Here is a 25601-nt window from a genome sequence, read left to right as displayed (position 1 = left end):
ATTAATCAAATGCTGGGAAACAACATAGGCGAGAAAAGGCGACAATAACTCCTAGCATCACATCATCCCGCTGATGGTGTCGCTGAGGATTATCACGGCTGCTGAATTTCCTAAGACGTAGCTAAAAATTGTGTTTGGTCGCCTTTGATTCACGTCCAGGCCGTTGACGGATCTAGTTTTGTCTTTTGAAATGAGAAACGAGCTTGCACAATCATTTTGACAAATCTGCCTGCTTGTTTCAAAAGAGATGGGGTGGAGGGGAAAGTAGCGTTGAAGCTATAGCGGAGTGTGACCGAGAGGATGACACCGTCTGTGGGCTGTAATTGTTTGAAATGACTATCAGAGAGAAAGGCTACGTTTGACTGTGATTCACTTTCCAGGCATTAGAGTGCAGCCAGTTGACCTCAATTAACAGCTTAAATGGCTACAATGTTACACACACACACACACACACACACACGTCCACACACACACCTTTCTTTCTACTGTACAAATATTGTATTTTTTCCTCTGGGATGTAAAAAGTTAAACAAATTAGACTGTCGCTTAGTTTAATTTTTTTTCTAGAAATAGCCTACTTCGGGTGTAAGCATAATTATGATTTATGATCAGATATGAATGATACAGCATCATATAAATGCAGTAAAACATATAGATTTATTAAAGAGTTAAAATAAATATGCAGACTAGAAATACTTCATGAGCTAAACCTGAGCTAAAATTGCTCCTGATTCATGAAAATCTTGACAGCTAAGGCTTAAAATGGGACCAAAATCCAAAAATTAGACATGGAAGATTTCCACTGAAAGAGTAAATCAAACATGAAGTGTTCCTGCGCTGATCACAGCTTAGGTAAATTGAGTAAAAGCAAATTATGAAACCAAGCAAGAAAATCTCTTCAAAACAAAACAAAAAGTAAAATTTATGATTACAGATCAATTCATCCCTTTGCTAATTTCTCAATTTTTTTCAACGTATTTCATCCTCATAAACAGTTCCTGCTTTTATTTCTTTTTCTTTTCTTTTATATTGCAGAGTTGATGCAATGTAATTTAATTTAGTTAAGCTCTATTTTCTACCACTCTATTATGGATCTGATCAATTTGGGGATCAGTTTTGCTTGATATTCCAGATCTCTGATTTTCTATTTATCCTTGTAATATTACAAAATTTTTATTGCAAACAAAAAAATTTACAAACGTTGACTTTTCTTCAGCTTTTTCACCCAAGCATTACAGATTGAACCTCATCAGTGCTTTTGGATAAGACATTTGCATGTAAGTCCCAACAAATCTTCACAAAACAACTTGAAAAAACTTGGTGAATTAAATCTCTGTGACTAACTGTACCAGAGCAATCAAAAAGTAAAATATATTTTCAGATTTTTTAGGAAATCATTATACTTACATATGTAATTTTTGTCTAACATTTGTACAAAATGAAAATAGAGCATGTTCTATTTTTTATTTAGTATCACAACATTTTCATAGAACCATAAAAAACACGAAAAATCAGATAAAAAAATATTTTTATCTTCAAAGTAGTCCTGAAAGCTTGGATTTTTTTTCATGGTTTTCTATATCTTCCAGCATTGATGAGCGCTACGTATCAAGCCATAAGTGTACTCTAAATAATTAAAATCGCAGTTTATTGTCACATATTTGCCGTATTTGTTTCTTCCGGTCATGTTTACTCCGCTTTAATCCAATTCTAGTTCGTTTGTCTAGGAAGTCCAGTTTGTTTCTGGAGGTGGGAACGTGTAATCAAACTCTGATGCAGACAGAACTCTGAATCAAACTCCTAAAAACATCGGTCTCGGTTCGGTTGAAGTGAACTCTGGTGCGATTTGAATCCGTATGTGAATACCAAGTGGACCGGAGGCCGCTCCAAAAGCAGGAAGGTGTCCGTAGCACAGTGCATTCTGGGTAAATACAACCAAGACAAATGCAGTAGTCTCAGAAGAAATGGCTCCTGGTTTTTTACCAAAGACAGAAGAGAAATCCTACAATCACTAAAAACTGACATCACTTCATTTTTGTTTACATTTCATGACGAAGCAAGTTGTGTTCATGTCTTCTTCAGAGGTTTGTGTGTCATTTCCTTCAGTGGTTCTTGGTGCAGCGCCACCACAGGTGAGTAGGGTGAACAGAGTGTTTAAAGTGCTTGGACTGCAGTATTAAAGGGAACCATAGCAGCTGAAAATGTAACAAATGTTGCATTTTTGGTCCCCAATCGAACCGAGTCTACCGGACTATCAGGTGTGAAAACTCGCTTAGAGGCCTGGCAGCAGTGAAAATCCCACATAAAAGCAATAAACATTGCCACCCTGCTTTATGTTCTCAGCTGTGAAGTGTCATGCTTTTTGATGACTAATAAATCTATCCATAGATCTAGATGCTGGCGCTGCAACATTCAAAGTGAGATGGATGTCATCTTTTCAGTACAGACCAGATTTCTCCCCCAAAATGAAGTACAAAACAGAAAAGGAGTATACTGTATCGGTACTGGGCAGTCCCGCTCAGGGCACAAAGGATGTAAGGTTGCCTGTAAAACAAACACCTCACACACATTTACCTTAGACTTTAAAGGACACAGATTAACATCTGTCTTCTCCTCAAAGTCTTTGCCTCAGACTCACTGGAGGGATGCAGAATTAATGAGAGAAAACTGCTGGGGAGGCGGTGGGCATGAAAGCAACAGACAACGTCTTCTGCTCTGAGAGAATTATTAAAGTGCCGGTTGCCAGGCGGAGACGAGGAGATCAGTGGAAGCCGGGCTCGGCGCGCATCAGAAGGGAGGCCGAGAGCAGGAAAATATGTTCTGTTTTGGCTCCCGTCATTTAGCACCATCTGCTCGGTCATTTGGGTGTTTGTGTTTGCTTTTTTTTCCTCCCCTGTAAACTTGACAGGGGGACAAATGCAGCGGGTGTGAAGCAAGATAGGATGATAGATGCTCTCTGCATGCAAAGTGTCAGTAAACAGAGCAGCCAAGATCAAGCAGGGCGCAGCAGGGGAGGACAAGTCAGGAAAAATAAGATACCGTACCGCTCATCATTAAAATGTTATCCTTTTAATAGGAGTCTTCATCTGCTTTCTCTGTTCATTTTTATTAAATGTAACGCTTTTGACCATGTAGAAATAATAATGTGACACTGACTTTTTAATCTTTTGTTTAATAATCTTCAAAAATACTTCAAAAATGTTATTATTGTTTTCTTTTTAATAAATTACACTTAGTGCTAGACCTAGCAATTCTTTTAAAATAAGCGTAACTGAAGTATTATTACTTTAGACATGTTAATTAGGCCTGGACGGTATGGCTGAAAAACACGATACAAAGGCTTCATATCAGTCGATATCGATAATTATTGATTCGTTGTTTGTTTTAGAAATCTGAAATACTGGTGGCAGTTACTCAACAGGTTGTTGCTAAGTAACCAAAAAGAGAGTGAGTTGCTAGGTAACCAAAGAGAGAGTGAGTTGCTAGGTAACCAAAAAGAGAGTGAGTTGATTCCACCAACTTTGCGAAGCTAGCTGCGAGAGGTTGAATGGCTAAAGCCTTTCCTGTGCCTACATCCCCCAGAATGCAGTGCAGTTATGGATCGGAGTTCAGTGAAACTATTGAATATTGGTACTGATATTGATCATGTCTTGATTTATTGCCCACCACTAATGTTCTAATAAGTTTTAATTAGTAATCTTCAGTGGTGGGCGCAGTTCCGCTTATGTGCTAATAGCGGAGCTAATGCTTCACATAGCGCCTTAGCATTTTTGCTAACTTTGAAAACATTTAGCTCTGATATTGTGAAGATTACCGCAATTTAAAATATTCTAAAGCTCTAGTAACTACTCAATAAAAATCAAAGCCCACATCATCAAACATGCTTAACAGTTGTGATGACGTATTTTTGCTGACATGATGTTTGGCTTTCCACAAATATAGTTCTGTGGATTAGAGGCAAACATTTGTACTTTGGTCTCATCTGTCTAAAAGTAATTCTTCCAGAAACCTTGAAGCTCAACTTCAGTCTAATTCTCCTAAAATTGTGGCTGGATCTGAGATGTAGCTTTTGAATTTATTTTGCAATTTCTTTGACCCAACAAAACTGGGGTGAAGTTGACATCCACTCCTGGAAAGATTATCAACGCTCTTAAATGTTTTCCAGTAATAATTAAACTCTAGAATATAAATTTAAGCCAGCAAGCTGCAAAAACTTGCTTTAATAAAAGTGATGAGACTTGCTGATTTTAAATTAACCAAGAACATTTTGATTGGCAACATCTTTCTATTTCCCCATGACTGCAAACTCAACAACTCAGACTCTAAATATTTAGTTAATCTCTCAGATTATTCTCAGATTAATGTTACGTTTAGATCCTGTTTCAAACTCTCTCTGTATTTAGCGCTCCATGAATAACTGTCTTAAAAGGTTATAATTGTCTTATTTCACAATAGTCTCAGACGTCAAAGTTGTCAAGTCTCCACAGAGACATCACAACAGGAAAGGCTGAATAATGATGACAGAGAGGCGGAATAAAATGTGTCGACATCATGGGCAGCGACACCACCACGCTTTGTGGCCCTGACATTTCCTGCAGCTCTCAAGGGTAATGAATTTCTTCCTGTTTGCAGTGATATTGTCTTCTCTCTCTTTACTCATCATCACCTAAACGGAGCTTAATGCGACTCGGAGCGTCAGAAACTCATTGTATCCCAGATTATCAAGTCGGTTCAGCTGGAAAATCATATTCAGGGTTTGTAAAGGTGCTTGAAATCCTTGAAAAAAGTCCTTGAAAGTGGTTGATATTCAATCTGCTGTTTTGTAATAAGGTGGAATCGAACGTTTGACTAAAAGCTTCAATTTGGAAAATGTTCTTTACAGTAGAAACCAGATATTTTCATAAACCCAATAAAAAGACAAAGACACATTTTCTTCTCACCGTCTGAAGTTAAATCAGACTAAACTTTTCTTGATTAAGGTCAATTAGAATCATCAGAATTATTTCTGTTTGCTAAATTACAGAAATTGAGATGGTTTTTTGTAACTTTCTTTGTATTTTGTGTTCAAGCATTTAATTAATGCAGAAAGGTCATTTACCCTAACACCATTTGTTTCGATTGTTTGAAACAAAACCAAATAAATTACTTATTGATCTGTGTAATTGAGATAAAGGTTGGCATATGTATATGGATATATATAGGATTTTTTTTTGTTAAATTAGTGTTTTGTTCTTGAACCACTCAGGTATTTAGGGGACATTTGAAAACATAATCTTTGTTATATTTTACTTTACCTAGATCCTGTCACAAGACTATTAATAGTCGAAGTGATTTGAAACTCTTTCATTTTTGTCTAAGTGTGTTGCTGAAAAGTTTAAAAACTTACCCTGAAAATGCTTTAAAATAGCTTGAATTTACTGTGGAAAAGAGACCCTGTGTGCTTTATTTCTTTCTTTTTAGCACCACTGCTCTGTATCTTCACTGGAGGTGCTTCAGGAGGAATACAAGGTCATTAACTCTTTCTGAGAGAGAGAGACGAACAGAGCAATGGGGAAGGTTTAAAGGGTCAGAGTGGAAAATGGTTGATAGGGTTGATAAAAACCAGCAGCAAAGATGGAGTGCCACAGAAAATAGTGATAGAAAGGGGAATCCCCTGAGAGACAGGAGATTTGAAAATGGTGCAGAATATTGAACCAAAAACAAAGAAGAACTCAAGGGAGTAAAAATTCAATATCTCTATCCCCTAAGGAACTGCAGCATGACAGACTAATCCCTGTAAAAAAATGTAATGCATATCAAAGGACTAAACAAAGGAAAGCAACAGAACAACCTTCCCACCGGCGTCTAGAATAAACTCAGTGCAGCTGAAATGTTTGAGGATGAAAGTTTCACTTACAGCTTTTAGTAAACACTCCAAAACAATCAAAAAAACAACACAAAGTATCATAAAACAGAAATAAACTATACCTGCTTTAGGCTGGATCTTGTTTCCTTTACAGAACTGAAAGACTTTTAAGTAATGTTCAAAACAATGCCTGGTCTAAAAAAGATGTTCAACTCTAAACTATGTCAATGACCATTAATTAAAATGATTAATCTCTTACCTTTCAGGGAGTGTTACTCAAAGTTTTCAAGGCCGGGGATCACTTACCCCAATTAACAAACATTCACAGACCACCTAACTCAACAACACCTTAATACATACAACCTGGAATGAAAATATTAGTGTCTTAACTTATTGTCTTTGTTTATCCTAATGGACACGACTACTCAGATGTTTTAAGTTATTTATAGATTCTAAAAGTATGGATTCTACGCTTTCTGATCAAAACAGTTCTTTACTACAAGTGTTGTGTTGCATTAATAATGTTTTAGAGCTATTTGTAATTTAGTAGTATAATAAAAGAACAATAGACTTGAGTTGCTTTGGTAAAAACAGACATTTTCTTTCAGGAAGTAGGTAGCCCTTAAATAATTTTATTTTAGGTGATGCAGTTAGTCAGCGCGGGGCGCAGCGCTGCTCACCGCCTCGTCACCATCATGTCGCATTCAGCCCAGACACAAACCTAGAACTGCATACGTGCGTATCAAAATAATGTTCAAAAACAAAAGTTCTGCAAGTAACCCTGAGAAACTTTCCATCTGTGTCTTCAGGTTTTCTTTTTAGTGACCCAATCTTAAGCTACTTGTCCATTATTATTTTTAAACACAATCCTTTGGTAAGCTAGCTGAGCATCGCACTTTGAGCTCACGTCACGGCAAATAAACGGCTGTTTACATGCAGTAACTTGGGGACCAACAGTAGTCTGGGGACCACAGTTTGAGAAAGACTGCCATAAGGGGACTTTGAGAAAAAAAATAAGAGAATAGCGATCCCACCTTACTTTCTCCAGATCAAGACATATGTTTGAAAAATCGCAAGCTCCTTTTTTGGGTGAAAAGGCGTGTTTATTCAGTTTCTGCGATGCTGCGATGTACTGGAGTCAAAACAAGAGACATGGAGGACGATTTACAACATTTTCTACGGGCTACAAATATACAACCAGCTTCCAGAAAACTGCAAAACTGCTGAAACACTTAGTTCCTTTAAATCAAGGCTAAAATCCGACCTGTTTAGAGTTGACTTTGATTAATAGTAGCTGGATCAATATTATATTTGATGTGCTTGATAATTTTGATGATGTCATTGAACAAAACGTGATGTTTATTGCTTGGTTCATAATTGGTGACTTTATAATATTTATATGTTGTAAAACTGCCTTATTGCTGAAATGTGCTATATCAGTAATCTTGACTTTACTATGAAACAATTTAATCACAAATTTAGATGATGCATATTTCTCAAAGAAGGATTTACCATCACTGAATACACCATCATCATATATTAAGTTTCTTTAATCTTTAATCACTTAAACTTCTGCGATTTAATTACGTGAAATGAAACGCATCAAATAATAAATAAGTAATGAAGTTTCTAAAAATTATTAGATTTAATAAAGTCTAGCAGTCATCAATCATTCATTGGTCTCCCTAGAGTTTAATTATAGAGGTTTGTTGGCTTGTTTCCTGGGTCCCCATAGTTAACTCTAAATAGAGCGTGTTTGTAAAAGGTCCAGAATGTTTTCTGCTGACACCAGAACCAACACGACAGAACAGAACGAGACATTTTGTGGCACTGAATCGGCAGGATTATCTGAGTCAGGTCAGGGTTAAGGTTCCCACATTCCTGCCACTGTCCATGGCTGGAGGAGATAACTTCATATCTAACTTTAAAGGGGACCTGTTATGGAAAATTCACATTTTGGACGTTTTTATAAGTTCATTTGGGTTTCTACTGCTTCTAAAAACAACCCAATAGCTTATAGAAAATACAAAGCCGTTATTTGGCAATAAGTTCATGTTTTTTGGTGTCTGGAAAATGAGCCGTTTTCAAAACGGCTCATTTTACCCGGCATCACACGGCGCCGTTACTTAGCAACCCCAGTACTTTTAGTCAGCTGTACACGCTGTACAATGGCTGCTGGAAAAACCAGCAGCCATTGTAACTAACTATTTTCTTGATGACTCAACATTCAGAAACCACTTGCTACACTCCTATTTGTTGTGCAGGAGGCTCTACTTCTGATTTTCAAAGATGTACGGTTGTATAATTGCGCATGTGTTTGCCGTTTTTTTCCCATGCGAGTGTGAATGTTTAGATGGGGGCGTGGCCAGTGAAGGTTTTTGGATTTAAAGTGACAAGACGCCTTAAAACAGCTCATTCTGAAAAGAGCTCAAAATACACAGAACTGCTCAGACTAAAATCTTATTACATAAGAATAATTTTGTGTGAAATAAAATTTCAAAGCATGTAATCAACATGTTTTGTGTATTCTAACCTGTTCAAGGAAGCATAATAAGCCACCTATACAAATAAAAAAGTGGTAGTGATAGTTTAAATTACTAAAAAGGTTAATTAATATCTATTTCTCTGCAGAAAATGTAAAATTTAAAAGTGTGAGGCTGAAGTAAAGACTAGAAAATTGTCATTTTAAGACAGGATGTCTCCTGACGAGATTGAAGATGCCAAAGTTAATCGGCAGACATTGTTTGCTGCTCTGCTGCATTGTTACCTTAGTGCATTCTCATGCTGAATATAAAAGCAACTGAATGTTAGAAAAGATATTCAAGGACTTGCAACCCGTTCAGTAGGAGAAGAGCCTCAGTTTCCTGTTTGCAGTAGCTGCAGGACAGAAAACAACAGAAACAGGAGCTGAAGGAAAACGTTTGACCAGTTCTTCATCTGCATGTATGAAACACTCCAAATATTCTTTCATCACATCAAATTCACCCTCTAACCTGCTTAATATGCATGAAAAGAAAGTCAGTGTACTTTACTGTAGCGAATCATGGGAGTCAAAGACAAAATCACCCTCAAACAAACGACTGAGCTTCCCCTTCATCAGCAGACGGCTTTTCCTCCGTGGGCCGGCTTCCTTTCTCTGCCTTATTAATGGCTCTGTGTATGAAAGTAAACAAAACCAGGCCTTTTCAAAAAAGAGCAAATTTTCTTTTCATAATGCAGGTTGTGGAGGTCGTTCGCCATGCTTCACGTCACCTCCCGGCAGAAATAAAGACCGGCTCAGCAAGCCCACACAGCTGCCTCCTTCGTTTTATCATTACAATAAATTACTCTGCTCCGCGGTCTTCCTAAAGGAAAAACGTTCCACCAATAAAAGCCTCCCGTTTTTGTTACTATTTGTTCCCGGTGCGGTGGGATCGGGGGAGGGGACGCATCGCAGTTTAGTTTTCGACACTGGAAGACGTTGTGTGATGTTCTGCTACGCAGAACCGCCCACAGGCAAAAACCTGTCTCACAGTTTACTGCTGAGTGAAGAAAGCAACTAATAACAAACTCGGCTGCATCAGGCAGCGTCCTGACATGAGTGAAAGCTCACATGCTGATGAGGAAGAAGAAAAATATCAGAACCTGTCTAGTGAAAAAGCAGTGAAAACGTTCTTGTACAACCAGAGACCTTATTGTTTACATCCTGAAGGCTGTGATTGAATGGGAATTTGTTTAAAGTAACACAGAAAGACTCAAATAAGATGCGAAGGGAAATAGATGCTTGACATGCTCTCAGAATGAAAGAGGATGGATGAAATGGTTTGACCAGGTTGTTATGTGCATGGATCAATGCTCCGCAGCTGAAAAGGGTTTTCAATAAAACCTGAAGACCTGGAAAGAAATTGCAAGTATTCACAGTGTGTGTTGGTGGATCATAAGTAGATTATAATAGAGCTTCAAATACAAAACAAAGGAACAGGAGCCAGAGACAAAATAAACAGATCAACTTGGCCTTGAATATGGATAAATCCCTCTTTTCCTATCGGCCCTTCTTATTGTCTGGATTGCTTTCTGATATTGAACGTGGCAGGATTAGTGACCTCACAAAGCTCCTTTGCTGGAAAGGTTGATTGAAATAAAAAAGTCTTTTAAGGGGACCTTATTATTCAAAATGTGCACATTTTTGTACTTCTATTTCTCTCTCCTCTGCTTCTAAAAACACCAAAATGTTTGTTTTTCCTTTTAAGAAAAACATTCAGCTGTTTTTGTCAACAAGTTAATATTTTTGGTGTCTGGAAATCGAGTCAGGTACTGCACTGTTTCCTAGCAACCGCAACCGAGCCCAGCATGTTTGGTCAGCTGGTTTTACTGCTGTTGTATAATTAACAGCATATAACAGTCGTATAATTGCGCATCAGCAGCAATTATACTTAAAGCAGACAAGCGGCGCTAGAACAGTTAATAAGCAGAACTGTGCAGACTGAAATTTTGCTATGTAAGAATGATTTTGTGGAAAAAAAATGTATGTATGTGTTTTGTATTAACCATATTCTAATAAAATATTCAGTGGCAGACCCCATAAGATATCAGCTATTCCAAGCCAGATGATTTATTTGACTCCACAGGAACATCTTAATGGGCTGAATGCAGCCCAGTAACTATAATATATCTGTAATAAAAGTATAAGAAAAAAATAGGGATGCACAGATTACAGTTTTCTTGCCGATTGCTGATCTTTATAAAGGCTGATGTGTCAGCCGTTCAAATATAAACATGTTTTAGTTGAGTTTGACAAGCATTAAAAAAATACTCATGAGATTATTTATTATTTGTGATTGTTTTTGTTATCATTCAGGTTCAACTTTCTGACTTGGTAAAAATCAGAACATTCAATGTCTCCCCAATTCAAAGACTAAAAATCCAGCTGTATGCTGATGACATTGTCTTTGTTTACGACAATTCTGTCGATGCTTTTGAAAAGTGATCTTATTACAGGAAAACCAAAAGGTCCAATGTAAGAAAAAGTCCAAAATGATTGGTTGTGATACAGTAGAGTCACAAAATAAGTTTAAAAAATTTGTGGGAAAAGTGAAAAATCTTCTGACAGAATAACAAAGTTTTGTTCAAGTGAAGGTATCGTATATTTAGCTTGATGAAAAAGTCCTTGCTTTGAGTTGAACCCAAATTATCACGTACCACACATCTCCATTATGCTGTTTCATGCAATCTATCTATTTTATAATTCATTTCAGGCAAGCATGAAATGTTTTAATGAGACGTCCTTCCATAAATCATAAATTCTGAAAAGTGCGTCTCACGTATTCAGCTCTTGTCTTTACATGCCCTCACCTTGCTCTTCTCTCGTCAAAGCAAAACCAGGGACTACGCTTTTATATACAGTATATACTGTACATACTTAGAAAAAGTTAAATTCCAATCAAATAGTCATTTCTGTAAACTTACTTTACTGTTAAGTAACTGAAGCTGCATTTTATCTTGGTTATATCACCATCAGACCGTGATTCTTAATCACAGTGAAATACGATCAAAATGTTCTTAACAATTTTTATTTATCTATAGAAGGTATTTTAGGGCCAGATATGGAAGGAATAAAAGAAGTGCTTTTGCATATTGACCTTAAGTCATAATGAAGAAATAAGTTTGGAGAGATAACTGGTTATTTTCTTTGCCTTTCTAACCAAGTGATCATTGATCCAAATGGAGATAAACTCAAATAAAGATCAGAGGTCTCCAAACGTTTTATTACGTTACGTAGACCAAAAAAAGTAAATAAATAAAGATAAAGTTTTTTTATTTTATTGTTTTTTTTATAAATGGATATTTATGCTAGATCCAAAACTTGAAAGAGATTTTAACAATGCCGCATTCGGACCATTGTAGACAGGAGGAGAAGATGCCAAAAATCTTTTTGATTAATCTCAGAGATTTTCTAGAAATCACTTAGAAATTTCTGAGTTTCAAAAGGTGAAAATTTTCTTTATTTGTTCCAAAAAGCTTCAATGAGTTTTTCCTCGATCTGAAATGCTCTAGCAGATTTTGCAGTATTAAAAGAAAGTAGTTTTTAGTTTCTTTTGGGCTCAATTGAATAAAATTATTTCCAATAAACTTTTTTCACATTTTTAAGAAAGAGTAAAAGCTGGTTTTTCAGTAAAAAGTCTCTGGATAAACAAGGTTTAACTTGGTTATAAAAAGGTGAATACTTTGTAAGAAAATTTTTTTGCTGATAATTTTATCCGGTTTACGAATTAAAACTCTCCATTTATGGGACAAATTTGTGTCATTTTTGAGTTGAATTGCACAAACAGTCATCAGTCATTTCCAGCAAAGAAAACTCATTGGATATTTTTGAGTTTTGAAACTGAGAAAAATTCCTAAAGTCAAAAGATTTTTACTTTTGAAACTCCGAGATTTCCAATTTTGTTCTAAAATCTTTCTGAGATTTTTGCTGGAAATGTACTCCTTTTTGTGTTTCATATCTGCAATGGCCCACCGCTGATAAAATCCCTCTCAAGTTTTGGATCCACAATAAAAATCAATTTTGAGAAAAATTTAAAAATCTTGTTACTTTATTTGCTTGACTTTACGTTTCTTGTGTGTTTTTTTTTGTTTTTTTTTGGACCACTACTACTTTTGATTCGACAATTTTGGCTTTTGTGACAAAAAGTTTAGACACCCCTGAGCTGAGTTATCGTTGTCTAAACCTGTAAAAGCTTAAAGAAAAATCCACAGGAGGTTTGCTTGCAGGCCAGAGAAGGAAGAGGAATATCTATGAAAGGTGTATCAATCATCTTGCTGAACTTTGGGCAAGAAAACAAAAATCTCCCTGAAAAGCTGTTTCCCTGAATCCCGTGTAAGCATGACGTCCTCTCTGAGCGATCAGCTTGCCACAATGGTGCTGAGGTATTTGCCTCTGAGTGTTTCTGACAGGTGACAGATCGTATCGGAGCAGCATGCAGAGCCATCACGAGGCACGGTTCAGCTGAATCGCCCGTCATTGCAGATTATCTCACACAAATGGACAGCCCTCCTGCCGCGAATGTCAAGAGCGAGTTATTGAGTGGAATCGGAGGCAGATGAGTGTCTGGCGGATCCCGGGCAGTTCTCCACGCCGGCTTAGCTTCTCGTTCTCCAGATGTAAAGCTCAACGAGCTGCAGCTCAGATTTAGGGGGTTGTTTGTTTCGATCCTGCCTGTTCTAGTAACTCCCACCTCACCTCTCCTCGGTTATTGAAAGAAAATTTCTTTATGCACTTTCTTTCCTGCTTTGTTTTCGCCCAAGCTCCATTTATTTCATTTTGCAAGACAAGAGGTTCAGTGGAGACTAAAAGGGATTCTCTTAAAAGCAAAGCGCCGTCGAGTCAGACCTTATGACACATTTTGTCTGCCGCCTTTGAGTAAAAGGAGATTCTTCTGCTGTAACCAAACAGGCAAATTGCATTCTCCGTGTCCCCGGGCTGTGGATGTTATTTGTCGCCTGCCGAAGCGACTTCACAGCCTGCCTTATCTTTTAAATTGACCACACAATAACAGCCGCCTCTCCGCAAACTTGTCCCATTAAAACCGTCACAGGTAAACACTGCAGCCTGTTTCGGGCCTCGAATGCTATCAGGCGTTCTCTCTCTGGGCCTCCGCATCCAGCAGACGTCAAGCTTTGAAATGTTAGTTATCAGTGCAGCAGATCCCTCCCCCTTCATTTATTCCAGAACATCCAGCTCTCCGTCGGGGATGTGGTGCATGTGCCGGCCCGTGTTTGCGTGCTAGCTTGTTTGTCTGCTGCCGAAGTGGCAAACTGCTAATGAATAATGCAGGGTGATGGTGATGTGTTGACAGCTCAGACGGCTGAGAGCTGCCGAGCCGCGTATCGATGATAATGTCCCATTTCCCTTCCACCCTGTTCCACCCTTTTATTACGACAAATTGCATATATATATATTTTTGTAATTTCTCCTCCCCTACACCTCCAGCGCGTGCATGTTTGTGTGTGTCAGTGTTTGAAGGAGTTTGTCGGGTTCAAAATCCAAACATTTTGAATAATGCAGCTGGAAGTTAGCAGATGATTGGTTTCTAAATTGATTCCTCTTGCTTACATTTCTGGATTGGATTGGTATCTCTGACTAACACAGTGGCTCCTCATTATTTATTCACAGAGTTTCTCCAGACAGTTTTTATCCATATCACACCAGAAATTGTTTAAAAATAAATAGTGTTTTATGCAGCGCTGGAAAGAATTGAAAAACCCCTCATGGTTACTCCACCAAATATTGATTTCTGAACTCTTCTTGAGTTAAAACATTAGTGTTGTTGTTTCTAAATTAATATGAACTTGTTTCCTTTGCATTGTTTGAGGTCTGAAAGCTCTGCATCTTTTCCCTTATTTTCTGCAAATTAAATACTAAATCTTTGCTTGGAATTTCGGAAACATGTTGTCAGTAGTTCATAGAAAAAAATAACAATGTTCATTTTACTCAAACATAAACTTATAAAAAGTAAAATCAGAGAAACTGATCATTTTAAGCGGTCTCTTTATTCTCTCTTGCAATGTTTTTTTTTCCTTTTTGCACTTCTCAAATCGATGTTTAAAGTTTCCAAGAGTGAGTGAGAATAATGCCAAGAAGTGTCACAAGGAGGATTAATAGTAGCAGAATAGGGGGATGGTACTCTTTTCATTAAAAAAATAAATAAATACAGGGGACGGTAAGCGTTTCTTTGTTAGATGTACTTGATTGTTTTTGTGAAAATCCAAATTTGCAGCTTCCATGTCAGAAAGCACGCCATAGAGTTTTAATTTTGGACTCCAGTCAAAAGTCAAAATGTCTGCGGCTCCTACAAAATGTACAGTAGCCATTTCAAACACCCGGACATAAATCTGAGGTATGAACCACAGCAGTTGAAAAATCACAGCAAACTTCAGTAGCAACTTCACAGCAACAGAGTGGCGTCTCTTTTCCAATTAAACCTTGTTGAGAAAAATCAAAGACATTTGTTTCTTTTTAACCAAGTTGCTTTGAACCCAGTAACATTTTTACTTATGCGTCATATCTTATCTTTCTTGCGATATTCACCACTATGATTCAGCTGAATTATGTTTTCCTAACATCATCCTGCCTGACCTGAGGATCTCTGCAGCTCCTCCAGAGTTAGCATCAGTCTTTTACTTTTGCTTTTCTTGACACCAATGTTAATCACTAGTTTCAATAGGAAACAGGAATAAATACACTAATAAAAAGCTTCATGTAGTCTTTGTCCTCTCCAGTTTGGGCATGAAAAGCACAGAGGTGAACTGTTGCTCCCATTATTTGCGCTGTGGAGTTCAGAGCAGAGACGTCATTACTGAGCAGCTTGAGACCGGAGACACAATCGTTACTATTCCCCAAAATGTGTTTATTTCTAAATTTATTTACTTTGAGCTTCCATCTTTTTCAGAGCTATAAGCACTGTAAAACAAACATAGTAGAAATCTCTCTCCTGTGGTCTTATTTGATTTCACTTCATTTAATGAACATTTAATGAGTTTGCAAACTGTTTTTAAACATTTAGAGTGAAAGCCGAGTGACGCTTCTGCTCGGCTTGAGGTCTTGGAAGAGAAGTACGTTATTTGTCTGGTTAGAGGTCGTTTTCATGGAGAAGTTAGTAGTTAATAGTGTTCACTGAACACTTTTTCTAACTTTAGTCCAGTTGTTTCCCCTAGAACAGGGGAGTCTTTTTAATACTCGCTGTATAGCTCATAGACTATAATCTGACATCAATTAAGGCTGAGGCAGCTGTTTAGTAAAAGTAAGAAAGTTTTTGACAATTTTTGAGAAAAATCTGCAATAAACTCCCAATTATTTGTGCAAAAAACTGCAGAGATTCATTGATTTTGTGTGAATTTTCACAATAATTCTTAAGGAACTGGGGGGACTGATGGATATAATTTGGTAGTAAACAGATAAAAATTGCATTATTTGAACGATAACATAATATTTAAGAACACTTTTAAGAGTTTAGTCAAGAATCTAGCAGGCCACATAAAAAGCTGTGGCGGGCCAGATTTGGCCCACGGGCCTTGAGTTTGACACATATCATAGAATATTTAATTCCAGTTAAATTATGAAGCGCTAATTTACTAGGCTGTTATGTAAACTTTCAGTTGAATAGAGTTCAGTATACAGCTCTAGATAAAATTAAGAGATCAGTTTCTCAGATTTTACTTTTTATTGGTTTATGTTTGAGTAAAATGAACATTGTTATTTTATTCTATGAACTATTGACAGCATGTCTCTGATGTTCCAAGCAAAAAAATGTTTATTTATTTGCAGAAAATGAGAAATGGTCAAAATAACTAAAAAGATGCAGAGCTTTCAGACCTCAAATAATGCAAAAAAAACAAGTTCATATTCATTTAGAAACAACAATAATAATGTTTTAACTCAGGAAGAGTTCAGAAATCAATATTTGGTTGAATGGTCAGTGCAGTGAGCTCTATATAAATGAATATATATTTATTGGTATAGAGATCAATCAAACCAAAGTCATGAATTTTGGAATCTGGTGTAGATTTGTTCTGACATTTCTTTCTTTTATGAAATAATAGCTTAGATTTTCAGTCTATTGTGTCTCTGGAGAGTCCAGAGAGCCACAGGTGTTTTTTAAGTAAAATAAATATTAAATATATCTTCATATATTTCTGCTTTCAGTATATTTTGGCTTGCTGAGTGGCCTCGGGGAGTCCGTGGCCCCCTGCCCAGTCCGACCTGCAGACTCAGGCTTTAGACTTTCTTCTCAACCTCCAGCCAAGATAAAACTCCAACTCCATGTTGTCTGGATAAAAATGATCAAAGCTGACATGTCTTAACTTTGAACATCCACAAATCAAACATTAATAGTCTCGGGCTCATGAAAAGATTATACATGTTGGTATTGATTTGCCCACTGGGTGCTTGAATAATTGAAGAGCTGCCTGTTGTTTCTCAGCCTTTCAGTAGTTTTTTTTTATCATCTCCAGTCAAGTGTAAAAGCTCCAAAACTTGAGTGTTAAATAAAAAATCACATTGAACTGGGCATCTGTTCAAGGAGAGGATGGTGTTTCTGCTGATCTGCTATTACCGTTACATTCAAATTTATGTTTGAGCTGAGGACCAGCTCTCAGTGGAAGCATTTGTTGGAATAATTTAACGACTCGGTTGAGCTGTAATGCATCAGCCAAAGGTGCAAAGGTCGCTGGTACAGCGTTAATGAAACTCTGTAATTGCAAATTATTAATATTTGAATTGTGATGCATATTATTATTACCAAGATTTTTTTTTTTTTTTTCTGCGTTTGCAGGATTCAGTCCGGATCTTACCTGAGCACCGGCTGGTTCACGCTCATCCTGGCCATGGACATGTGCAAAGAGATCCATATCTACGGCATGATAAACGACACCTACTGCAAGTAAGACACCAGTGACGACACACCTCACTGCCTCCTCGCCACCTGCTACTTCCTCTGAGCACTTATGGAAATAAAAACATCCGATTTTATAAAACTGATAAATGAAATCCACATCTTTAACTGCACACCGTTTCATTTCCAGCAGTGGAGAAACACAAATAAACAAACAAAATTATAGACTAGTACAAGTAAAAGTACTATTTTCTCTTAACTTCCTTGTAAAATACTTAAAGTATTGAAAGTAAAAGTTCTTGCTGAATGTATTCCTTATGATATTGGTCTACAATATCAATATTTTCTTTAATACATCATTTTAATTAACAAGGATGCAAATAATGTGTTTTTATTGTGTTACAGTTTACACTCGGACTTGTGGTTCTGTGCATCAGTCGAGTTAAAAGCCAGCAAGAAAAATAAGAAAGAGAAGTGGTTATACCTGTGAACGTTTTTAATGCAAAGCACAACCAACATGCTTAATTACATTTTTATAGTTTTAAATTAATATATTTTTACCAATTTACTGAGCGATATCACTGCTAATTGCTATTTATTGTTATGTTTTCTTTATTATTAATTATTTATTCATCTACTTGTTTTTAATTTTCGTTGCAGGCTACGCTTGGACAAACAAATATCCCTGTATCAATTAAATCTTATCTTATCTTATCTTATCTTATCTTATCTTTAGACACAAAAGAACTCTATAATTAAAAATACTTAATATTTCGTATTGAAATAGGGTCAATAGTGAACAGTATCTTAATTTTCTGACACCATTTTCAAAACCTTTTGAACCATTTAACTCAAATAAGTCATGGATTACTGTAAAACAAATAAACAAATAAAAAAACTCAATGCAACTTGTAACACAACACATTACACTGCAAAAACAAATTATACTGAAATATCTTAGTAAACGTGAAATGAGTCAAAACTAACTCAACAGTAACATTTTGGCTTATTTTAAGTAAATAATTTCTTAATATTGATGAGAAAACTCTTGCTCCATCAGCAGATTTTTCCACCTGTAATGTGGGAAAAAAGTCTTGTTTTAAGTGAACTAGTACTTTTACATAAATTGTAAGGAGTTATTTACTTAAAGCAAGCTGCTATGTCAGGCTGAAAAGTTACTTTTGAGTCAGCTTTATCTAATTTCAAGTGTATTAAGATAATGAGAGCAAATGTTTTTGCAGTGTAGCAAACTGTAGTGGAGTAGAAAGTACAGATACTTCATATAAAAGTACAGATACTTCATATAAAAGTACAGATACTTCATATAAAAGTACAGATACTTCATATAAAAGTACAGATACTTCATATAAAAGTACAGATACTTCATATAAAAGTACAGATACTTCATATAAAAGCTGAAAGTATCCATGATTAAATCTAATTAAATAAATAACAAATACATTCAAAACATGGACCCTTTGCATGTTATTGTTTATATCCGGACATTTTGCACATGCACTCAACGCTAGAGGTCAATAACATGGTTTTAATTGAACATTTTTGATAATTAGTGCGTCAGTGAGTGATATATTTCTTTAACTTGAGATAAGATGTAGAATTAAATAAGTGTTCATGTCTTCCTACTCTTTTTCAAACAGAAAAGTGGCGGTAAGCTAATTATTTTTGTTCAGTTATTTTGTATGCACATGTTTTCTCTGTCCTACTGATTGCTTGTTTTCTTGTTTTTAAAAACTTGTTTGAAATAAATAAATATCTCGCCACATCCCACCACTGTCCATTTCGAAGCCAAGCTGTTGGATTTAATGGTTACATTTCCATTCTGGCATCCATACTGGATTTTTTTTGCGTTGTTACTGGGTCTGTCTCTGCCTGCCATGTCTCTTGCTGTCCCCTCTGCTTTGCGTCTCTCCTGTGAACGCGCCTGTCGTCTTTTCCCTGACTCCCGGCTGAGTGATTACCGTCGCGCTGCGAGGCCGTAGGAGGGATGACAAACACGGCGCTCTGGGTTCGGCTGCTCTCTTTCTTACTCTCTCTCTCTCTCTCTAAACGCGTCGCATTCTCGATGAACTCATCATCCACCTGAACCTCCTCCTTCTCCTGAACCTCAAACTCGCTTCCCAAATGCATGCTGGAAATCCAGCTCTTCATCCTCCGTGCGTTCCCCGGTGCGCAGTGGGAGCTGAGATAAGAGCCGCAGACACATGGCAGAGAGGCGCGCGTAATTCAACCGGCACAGAGGAGATTTGATGATTTAGCGAGGCAGTTACTGGATACTTCTCCCCCTCTCTGCATGTGCATCATTTATTTCCCCCCTGTCCTCATTCATGCCTGCAGATGTTGTGTTTTTCCAAGTTTCCGATCTGACAACTTCCATGTTTGCATGAAGCGATTCCAGGTTTTCAGATTTAAAGCTGCAGAGATGGTGAAATCAGCGGCAGGATGGAGCAAAGTACAAGTACTTTGTATACTGAAGTATATTTTTAATGTACCTGTACTTAGACCTGTAGCAATAAGCAATACATAATCAATTGATCTCATGATAAATTAAAACAGGCTCAACATTTGCATGATTTATTGTTTTTCTCGTTTGTCTCTCATTGTACTAAAATCTCAACAAAAGTCTTCAGTCTGGTGTTTTGCCCTTATTTTGAGGGACAGTTTTGTTTACATAGATTTCATAATTCATTTTATTTGTTGTTCCTGTTGTTTTGTTTATTTATTTATTAATCTTTTAAAACGTCTTCCAGCTCCAGTGTCAAATGTTCATTAGAATTTAAAGTTTATTCATCTTTGAGAATATGTTCTTGCATTTTTATGTCATTGTTGTCATTATATTACTTGAAAATGGCCTCTAAACAACAATATTATTGTTTATTTAAATTATTTCTTGGACAGTTGATCATCCAGCAAAATGTGTTACCATGACAGGCTACTACAATTTTGTCTCTTTATTTGGACCTTTTCTTATGTGCCGTATAAGGCTGGGAAAATATGGCTGAAAAACTCAACTTAAGCATTTCATATTTGTCGAATAATTAATTATTTTTTGTTTTAAATATCTGAAATTATGCCAAACTGCTCAAGTGACTTATCTTATTTTCCAAACAATTTTCACTCCATGTTGTTTTTTAAAATTATTTTTAAGCAATTATAAGGAAATCTTTAACTGCTGCTGCTTAAGTTACCCAACAGGTTGTTGCTAGGTTACCAAATAGTGAGTTGCTAGGTTACCAAAGAGTGAGTGAGTCAGTTGATTCCACCAGTTTTGGTTAGCTGGCCATGAGAGGTTCAACGGTAAAAGTCTTTCCTCTACATTTCCCAGAATGCTGTGCTGTTCTGGATTGGAGTTCAGTGAAATTATTGGATATTATTTCAGCTGTATTATGTATTGATATTGATCACAATTCTGTCGCGATACATATTGTTATTGATTTATTGTCCAGCCGCAATGTTGATACAGGTTTTCAATGGCTTTTAATCAACAATGGTGGGCACACGTCCGCTAACGCGCTGATAGTGAAGCTAATGTTTCCTTTAGCATGCTTCAGCGTTCGTGAGTGCGATCCCATCTGTTTATACTGATCATGTGACTATCTTCACTGTCCAGCACTCGTGTAGGATTTGAATATTTTCTCCAGCTTTGGTGAAACTGAAGTTATTTGTTAAACCCGACGCGCCCGCCGTGTGACACAGAGGAGAAGCAGCTGTGTGTTACAGGGAACTGGCAGAAAGCCACAGTCGCTCTCTTGCTGCTGCTGCTGCTGTTACGACTGTTTCTCTTCTGTCTCGTTCTTCCTCCCAATGCAGTTGTTACACAAGTCATCCGCTCATAAAGCTGTCAGACGCCATTAAAAACAGACACCAGAGGACACAGTGAACCTGATCCGCTGCGTTGTGCTGTTGCTTATTGGTGGTTGAGATCATATTCTTTTTAATGAACGCTATACACAGGAAATTTAGGACAAAACACAATAACTTTCTTTACTCTGCAGTGAGACATTTGCTCATGTTTTCAGATTTACTCTACTGGTTATTTTGTATGTCTCACGCTGCAATAAATTCAAAACCCTTCAGCTAACAGACTACATTTCATCGACATGCCATGGTCTACATTAGTGTTGTTATTGTGTCTTACTTCACTCACTTACCTGTGACATATTTCATCCCAGCAGGAGTTTCTGCAGCTCTGAGTTAACTTAAAAACTCAACTGTATTGTTTTGCTGGGGATAAATTGTACATAAAAACTCAGTTTTTTAAACAATTAGCATCTGCAAATACACTCAGTGAATGAAACATTATGAATGTAATTGTAATATTAAACGGTTTAATTGCCTTGAGCTGGGCGATTAAAGGACAGTCGGCATGTTTAGTTTTTGAAAATAAATCTTGAAATCAAAACTAACCTTCTAAAATCTTCAAATCTTATTTAATAGTACCAGGGGACATTAGAGATAGTAAGTGAGTCTGTTTTATTTATGCAGCACCTTTTATAGGTCAGAATAACACAAAGTGCTATACCTGTGGAAACAAATGTTAAAAATACAAATAACAACATAAAAAACTAATAAAGACAGAAAACAGAGAAGTCATTCTGTATAAATGAGTTTTATACTGTTCTTAAAACAATCAGAAGCATCAAAACAAAACAAACAATCTGAATTATTGCATATCGTGATATCAGTATTGGCTAGTGTTAATTTTATTGTGGTATTGTGATATGATTGTTTTTTTTAAATTGCCCAGTCCTAAATAGTTGTTGTATTTTTGCTTTCCTGATGTTATGCACCTCTACTAATCACTAATATAACACAATAAAGACATATTAAATGTTATTTTTTCTTAATTAGTAAGTATTTCTTTAACAAATATAGATACAATTTTGTGAAGGTTAAATCCTGTCACTCCGAGTTTAACAATGAATCTGCTTCTAGGTAAATAACTAAAACTTAAGTCATTTATCCACATCCTGGACAGAAAATGAGAGAAAAAGAAAGTGAAAGTCCAGTAAAAAGAAAAACCTGAGGAACTAGAGAACGCTACATGATCAAAAGAACGAATAGCTGCTTGAATGTAATAAAATGTAGTCTAAAACCTTTGCATATAGTTCTTGTTAAAATAAAAACACAGCTGGTTGAAACCCTGTTGAGATTTAACCGTGTTTTATTCTCTGAAAAGCTTTTGTGTAAACCTAGTTGGGATTGAACAGCATTTGTAAGATTTTGGCTGATGAACCCTTCGCTCACAGATGCAGCTGCAGTTCATCCCGGTGCTGCAGGACGGGGGAACCTGATTCCCCACGCCGCGTGTTACACACAACCAACTGGGAGCGGTTGTTGCAGGAAAGTGTTTGGAAACGGATAAGTGCTCAGAGAGAGCACTTGGCTGCTGATTGAACGTATCGGTTTATCCCAGCTGAAGACGGTAACGGGTCATTCAGAAGCATCGAAGCCAGCGCCCAAAGTGAGGCAAAATCCTGGCGTTCACTCTGAAATCAGGCGTAATTTTAATTGGTAGTTTCATTATGGAACAAAATTTTATCCTGCTAAAGTTCAGCTGTGCAAAATTTCAAGCCATCTGCCATCAATTACTATGTCTTTATTAAGTCCACAACTGTTTAAATGTAAAATTCACTCATTTTTAATTTTAATTTTAACTTTTATAAAGACCATACATGTTGCATTGGCCCATTTAAAGTCCTTTTTTAAATCCCATTGACCATATTTTGACTTGAAAACTGATCTTCATTGATGTTCTTCATCCAATCTGACTCAGCTTGAGCTATTTTACAAAGACACATTCTGTAAAAATGGCAGCATATAGATGTTAAACTCTACTTAGTTTGGATCTATCAATGACTTAAAGGTTGGAACTTTAAGCTGTTAATTTTGATGAATTAATTACATCAATATTTTAAAGCAGTTAAGCACATTTTTGTTTTTTCAATACAAAAATCTAGAGTAGGAACCTTCGTGTTGTGTTTCTGGTACATCTGTAAATGTGACGCACAAGCACTGTTTGAAAAAACAGCAATAGATGACAAAACTGCGTCTTTTGGTCCATTGGGGTTGAATTTTTTCTTTAAAAAAAAACAATGTAAAGGAACGCTAGAAAAACTATAAATGTGTTAAAGTTATGCTAATAAGAGTTAGCCTCTCAGTGAAGCTATTCTAGTCTGAAGTAGCATCTCAATGCTAAACATGTTGCAGCAGCTAACAGTCGCCCCCAATGTTAACGTTAGAATTGGAGCATTTAATTACAGAACTTGTAATTAAATTTTAATCACATCTCACCACTAAATAGAAAAAAATGAAATGTGAAAAGTTTTAGTTGTGTGAATGTTTTTGCAAGACTTAACCGTCCAACTATTTGGTGTCCAGACCTGATGACTGGATGAACTCTTCCTTCAAAATAAAAGGTTATATCACCTAATTCATGTGTAACGACCTTCTCTTCCTCTTCAGTAGAGAAAGATTTTGTCTGATAACTTTTCTCTCCTCCTCCCTTTAGGACTGAGGGCTACAGGCAGGTTCCCTACCACTACTACGAGGCGGGCAGCCGGGACGAGTGTGCAGAGTACCATCTGCACGAGAGCGCCCCCTACGGCGGACACCGCTTCATCACAGAGAAGTCAGTTTTCGCCAAGTGGGCCAAAACCCACTCCATCAAGTTCTTCAACCCTCCGTGGCAGCTGTCGTGACCCCGGCCGACCCTGACAAAATTCACACTAAAACAAACACACACATCAGTTTTCAGATTTCTCCCCATTTCTGTTATTTCGTTCCCATTTGGTTCTTCAGAATTAAGTGAAATCTGAAGACTAAACGTGGACGTGCATCTTTCATACCTTCGGCTTCTTGGATTGTATGTTTTCAGCAGACGAATGTGGAACGCTCCCTGCTCTGCACTGGCAGAACCAAACATTTGCGGCTCTGTGAGTCCAGCGAAGAATGCCGCCTTGATAGGAAAAGACATTATCTGGTGTTAACTCGTTTTGGATTTGGGGGGAAGAACGCCAACTGGACGATTTGTGTCGGCTTGGACGTCTCATCAGCTTCTCTGCTGTTTCCCCTTGGAGTTTGCCTCCTGTAACAAGCTTCGTTCATGCTTTCATCTGCTGAAGGCAGATGCTTTGTCAGTTTCAATTTGCATCGATCCGTTTAAAGAATCTTCAGCAAACAAGATTGTTTCACAAAGCGATCAAAAATCAGGTTGTAGGTAAAGATGTAAATCAGCATCGTTGTGTTTCAACCTGAAGATGTCGGCTCCTTTTTCTTGCTATAATCCAGTGAAGCTAAATTTCCTTGTGGTTTTGTTTTTAGTCTCTGGAGGGTTTGCTGATTTACTGTGCCAATGACAATGTAAGCAGCACGGCACAGAGAGCGAGGTGCAATTAGAGTCCATCTCTCTGGATGCAGTTTGTGTCCCTACAGAGGAGAAGATTTATGTGTGCAGTGAAACCATTTGAAGTTAATTGTATCCCATTATCATTTTGTGCCTGCCATATACTTTGCAGTTCATTGTATAGACAAAGAAGAAGATGCATTTGCTCTCTTTCTCTCATCTTCTCCTCCAGCTTTGTGCCTCTTTGTGTAACACATCTCCGTGTGGACTTTATCCCTTTTGTCTCTGGGTGCAGCGCGCTCGACTCTCGCTCAGTAACTTCTCATCGCATCTGTTACAGGACGGTGAAGAATAACCAGTGGGTCTCTGCTGGGGCCTGTGGGACCAGCGATGACAACTGAAAAGAGTCAAAGACTTCTAATTTAGGCAACTCAGAGGACAGTGAGATACTTCTGCTCCAGCGTAAGCGGACAGGATTGTCGTGGTTTGCAGGTCGGCTGTAGTCACATGTGAAAACTGGGCTGAAAGTTTGTAACAAAATGTGCATTGTTAGCCTTTAGAGCTGCTGGACAAAATCACTATTATAATGTATAATGCTTAGCTAATAAGGACCAAAAGTGACACAATTCAGTACACAAGTACACTGCTTTTTATGGCTTTTTAAAACCATAATCATCAAACCTGCAAGAACTACAGGCTGAAATACTCAAAGGGTGTTTTCACACCTGATAGTCTGGTAGATTCAGTCAAATTGGAGACCAAAATTGCAACAGATTTGTTACATTTTCAACTGCTGCGGTTCGCTTTCACACTTCAACAATCAGTTTCAATCAAAATAATTGAAAAACCTGTTCCCCTCCTCACCTGTGGGAGCGCTACACCAAGAACCACTGAAGTAAAAGACTCAAAAACCTCAGAAGAAGACACTGAGTGCAACTTCCTTTGTCACGAAATGTAAACAAAAATGGAGTGACGTCAGATTTTAGTGGTTGTAGGATTTCTCTTTTGTCATTTCTCTCGCTATCGT

General features: G+C 37.2%; 1 protein-coding gene across 1 annotated transcript in view; it reads left to right on the top strand.

Moving 5' to 3' along the window:
• Positions 1–25353, top strand: part of st6galnac3 (ST6 N-acetylgalactosaminide alpha-2,6-sialyltransferase 3) — a 92563-nt gene extending 67210 nt beyond the window's left edge. Inside the window, exons 4-5 of the mRNA XM_005811456.2 lie at positions 17152–17259; positions 23741–25353. Of these exons, the coding sequence (XP_005811513.1) occupies positions 17152–17259; positions 23741–23930 (298 nt within the window). The 3' untranslated portion in view covers positions 23931–25353. The remainder of the gene's footprint in view (positions 1–17151; positions 17260–23740) is intronic.
• Positions 25354–25601: the final 248 nt, after the last annotated feature.

Source organism: Xiphophorus maculatus, chromosome 6 (genome assembly GCF_002775205.1).
Source record: "Xiphophorus maculatus strain JP 163 A chromosome 6, X_maculatus-5.0-male, whole genome shotgun sequence".
Classification (NCBI taxonomy): Eukaryota; Metazoa; Chordata; class Actinopteri; order Cyprinodontiformes; family Poeciliidae; genus Xiphophorus; species Xiphophorus maculatus.
This window is presented reverse-complemented; position numbering and strand designations above follow the sequence as displayed.